Source organism: Drosophila kikkawai, chromosome X (assembly GCF_030179895.1).
Source record: "Drosophila kikkawai strain 14028-0561.14 chromosome X, DkikHiC1v2, whole genome shotgun sequence".
NCBI lineage: Eukaryota > Metazoa > Arthropoda > Insecta > Diptera > Drosophilidae > Drosophila > Drosophila kikkawai.
In genome coordinates, this window is record NC_091733.1 from 18,457,477 (window position 1) to 18,461,739 (window position 4,263).

General features: G+C 49.0%; 1 protein-coding gene across 1 annotated transcript; it reads right to left on the reverse strand.

Annotated features, from left to right (window-relative positions):
* Nucleotides 1–2,242: 2,242 nt before the first annotated feature.
* On the reverse strand, nucleotides 2,243–3,128 carry LOC108078981 (clumping factor A). The gene is made up of 2 exons (XM_017173151.3): nucleotides 2,766–3,128; nucleotides 2,243–2,713 (listed from the first exon to the last, which is right to left on the reverse strand). Exons 1-2 carry the CDS (start codon nucleotides 2,965–2,967, stop codon nucleotides 2,271–2,273), a joined length of 645 nt encoding a protein of 214 aa, XP_017028640.1. The 5' UTR covers nucleotides 2,968–3,128; the 3' UTR covers nucleotides 2,243–2,270.
* Nucleotides 3,129–4,263: the final 1,135 nt, after the last annotated feature.

Here is a 4,263-nt window from a genome sequence, read left to right on the forward strand (position 1 = left end):
TCCTGCTCTTCTGCTGCTGGCCAAAAGGGAAAAGGTCACAAAAGCAGGTTAAGCTGCTTTTTTAAATAATACGCACAACCCGTTAATACACACTGGGACCAGCAGCAGGCAGTGGCAATGGCAATCCTTTTCCCCTGTGAGACACAGAGAGAGAGAGAGAGGGGGGAGGAAGAGTTTGGATGCGGAGTGCGCCGGGGCCACGTGCGAACTGCTCCGCTGGTGACCAACGACTGCCGGAATGGCGAGGATATACGAGCACCCGAACTATAGTTGCCAGCCGAAGGATACTCGGCCGGCATCGGCTCGACTTCGGCATTGAGCTCGTGCCTCGCCGAGCCTCACGATTGGCGCCGCCTTCGAACTCGGCCATGTCCTCGGCCTCGGCAGGGCCACTGCGGCCGCTCAGCGGATCCGTTCCGTAATCCGTTCGCTGGATTTTTTGAATTAGTTGCGTGTGGTAGCTTGTTGACATCAGTACCGGGTACCGGATGCGAATTGCGAATGCGGATGCGGACACGTGCGTGGCTCGCCAGTCTCGACAAGTCCCGACTTGTTTGCTAGTTTCTAATTTAGTGAGGAGATCCTTCTGTTGTTCCACGTTTTCTTTTTTTCTCTTTTTTTTTTTTTGCTCGCTCGTCTGCGCTATCCCGTGTGTGTATGTGTGTGTGTTTAAGTGAGGTGAGTGATTTTTTTTGTTGTCTCTGGATTTTTTGTGTGTGCGAGTGGCGCTTTGGAGGCCTCCCGCAACAGTTGCTGATCCGAACTAAGCTTTAGGGGCTTAGCACACAAAGGCCGGGCAACAACACAACACCAAACCAGGCTCAGCTCCACTACTGACCTGCGGTCGTCGATTGCCGGGTGGATGGTCAATGGTATCTGGTCGCTGGTCGCTGGTCGCTGGTCGCTGGTCACTAGTCCTGGCTGATGGCCGGTTGTCCGTTCAGCTAGTTTTGCGGTCGCTTTGACGCGGTCGCGGGCAATTTGAAAGCCAACACCGAAACGCCGATTACGATTACGATAAGTGCAGTGGAGCAGGAGCTGGAGCGGTAGCGGGAGCAGGAGCTGGAATAGAAGTGGTGCTGCAAGTGGAATGCTTATCATCGGCGGCAACGAAAACATTTTGCATTCGCTTTGCTCCCCGACGATGCTGTATTGCATTTACAGCCTCCTCACCACCTCAATTCCCTTCCTTTTTGGTCCTTGTTTTAGTTTTTGCCAGTTACCAAAAAGCCCTCACAGTGGCCGAGTGCAATTAAAGACTGGCCGAGAAGAGCAGCAGAAGCAGCAGCAGCAGCAGCAGCAGCAGCAGCAGCAGCTTCGGAGGAGAAATATTAAATACTAAATGCCAGCATCTGGCGAAGGGTAGCTCTTCGCCTGTTGCCATCGTTGAGGGCAGCCATCAGCACCAGCAGCAGCAGTTCCCACGGGTGTCCCCAGCCATCCGTCCGCTTTGAGTGCGAACAGGTGAGTGACAATGCAAATAGAGATAGGATTGGTGAATTGGGGGCCTGATCGGGCTACATCTCACCCATGAAAAAGTCCATGCGGCATGGTTTCAATCCATTCTAAGGATTAAATCGAAATTGCTTGGACTTGTTTCACATGACAGATTAATTCTAAATGTCCTGAAAAATCCAAAATATCTGGTTTTCCCTGTAGGATGCTAACTGTAATCATCCGATATAAAAAAAATATAATGAATTCGTTAAAGAATAAGATAGAATTGATAGAATTTACGTGGCTTTGTTATTTTATAATTTTGAAACGATTTTTGTATTAACATTAGAAGGCTAAAATATCAAGATAGTTTATTAATATAAAAATATTGTAAAATAAAAAATTGTAAAAAATAAAAAATTGATTAAAAAATATATGTGACAAATTTCAAAACGATTGGTTTACAAAATTTTGAGCTATCGAGAACACCGGATTTCAAAATGAAACTTTTTAGGAGAGTTTATTTCACTTTTTGATATTGAACACCAACCGACCTCCGTTCAACTTCACATAACTTTGTAACTTTGTTATGGTCAATGTGAAACTTTTATAAAATATCCCTAAGATTTGAACATTCATATCTGAACTTAATTTAATTTAAATGCAAAATATTCATGTATGTATACATATAAATTTATAGATAAATAGAGACATGCCTTAATTCCATAGAATTTAGCCTGCCTTTTTGTATTAATTTTAACTTTAAAATGCCTAAAAATCTAAGAAAACATGATCCAGTTCTTAATTGATCGTTGACGTGATCCTTGAAAACTTTATTGAGCATTCCCTAGACTATCCCCTGAAGTGGGATCGGACTTCTCCTCGCTCTCCTGATCCTCTTCCAGCAAAAGAACCGACTCGACCACAAACGGACACTCATCCTTCTTTCCATTGCCCACTGATTCATCCTCCTCCTCGTCCTCCTCGCTGAACATCAGCTGGTAGGTACTGTGAGACAGATTGTCTCCATCAGCGGACTCTATCTCCGACTCGGACTCCTCCTCGCCGTCCTCCTCCGACTCAACGTCGCTGTCGCAGTCGCAGCAGACAATCTCGTGGGCCAACAGGGCGAGGGCCTCCTCGCAAAACAGCTCGGCGTCGTCCAGTTCGAGTTCCGAGTCCGAGTCCGAGCCCCCGTCCAGCGGGCTGTACATGTGCCTGCCGCCGGCGGCGGCTCCCATGGTTGATCCGGCCTCCGGTTCCGAGTGGCTATCGACTGCAAGAAGGATATATATATGCTATATGGTTGGACATGAGAATCACTCTACCTTCGGCCTCGCCATCGCTGTCCGCTTCCCCGAAATTGCTGCTGCTGCTGGTGCTGCAGCTGCTATTGCTCACCGACATGTGCTCCTCGCCGAGATTGGCCAGCACTTGCACCTCCGGATTTAGCTGCACGTGCGGCTGGACTCGGGAGGTTCCTGCCCGCTTGGAGCTGCCAGCTCCATGGCCAGTCATTTTCGATTGCATCCGACTTTCAACCAGAGTCTCTGTCCTTGTCTCGCTTCTTGTGCTTCAGTGCCACGTCTCGGAGCTCCTTCTCAGCCTTTTGTCCCGACTACGTTGGGATTTCGAATTTGTTTCGATGCCTGTTTTGAAAGGCCTCGCCCGGCCACTGCGACTGCGACTCGGAATAGAGGGTCTAAGATGGTGAAGCAGGAAGCCCTGACTGCCGGCACGTAATGTCCCGAGCGCTTCCTTCTGGCCCAGGACGGTGAATTAAATTTTATGCCAACTGCATTGCCCTTAAAGGCGGTGAGTTCTTTGAGGCGGCAGTCGATGATGAACTCCGCACACAAACACATACGAGAGCAGGACATGAGCTGGCTGCCGTAGCAGAGTTACATTTGAAATTTTATATCCTTGGCCGGGGCCAGAAATGCAACAAATAAAAGCGAGCCACGAGCCGCCGCTGACCTCGGACTCCGGAGTCCAGCAGCCGTCGTTATCATTGTATCACTCTACTCTGGGCCAGCAGGCGACACGTCCTCGTCCTCCTTCTGCCCCGGGCTTTCACCCTACAGCTTCATATCCGCTGTGGGGTTAGCCAGGAAGGCCTCGCCTTGGCCATACCTCGTAAAGCCTATGAAAGAGTTGGAAAAGAAATAGTTTGAATCGCCTGGAACACCTTATTATAAGATTCCTTTCCAAGCCCAGTTGAGTTGGAGTATCTCCCCCTGTGATGAGTCATCTGGCAAGTTTTGGCCTTGCTTCGTCCTTGCTGCCACTCGGCTGATATACCTTAGGTTGCTGGCCAACTTTTTTAGCCATTTCCCATTTGCATCCAGCCATTTGCACTTCGCTTTCTGCCGGACTCGGACCTAGACGGGGACCTAGAACCAGAACCAGAACCAGGACCACTTTGGCGAACCACAATTTCATTTCGCTTTGCCAGGCCGTTTAGCCTGTTTTGGTTTCGGTGCAGTTGCCATCTTTTTTTTCTCTTTTTTTTCCACCAGTTCAGCAGTTCAGCAATTCGGCTGCCTGGTCCTCGCTGTTGTGTCCTGTCCAGAGCCTTCCGGTCGTCAGAGGCAGAGTCGCTTTTGTGGTGCCTGCATTGTGTCGCCTTCCCTGGCCAAGACCCAGTATCATTGCCACTTCCAGTTGGCGGCTATGTAAAGCCCAAGTCCCGTATCCAAATCCCGACCGACGCTTGCCGCGTTAACGAACATAATAACCCTTTTCTCTCTAATTACACACCAAATTTACTACAAACGAGCTATAAAAATCATCCAAGCAAAATCTCTGCTCTGCCAGCGTTTAAAT

Coding starts and splice junctions, on each gene's coding strand:
- LOC108078981 (XM_017173151.3), bottom strand. CDS start 2,967: ATGCAATCGAAAATGACTGGCCATGGAGCTGGCAGCTCCAAGCGGGCA. Junction 2,714..2,765: donor CAGCGATGGCGAGGCCGAAG/GTAGAGTGATTC, acceptor TCCTTCTTGCAG/TCGATAGCCACTCGGAACCG.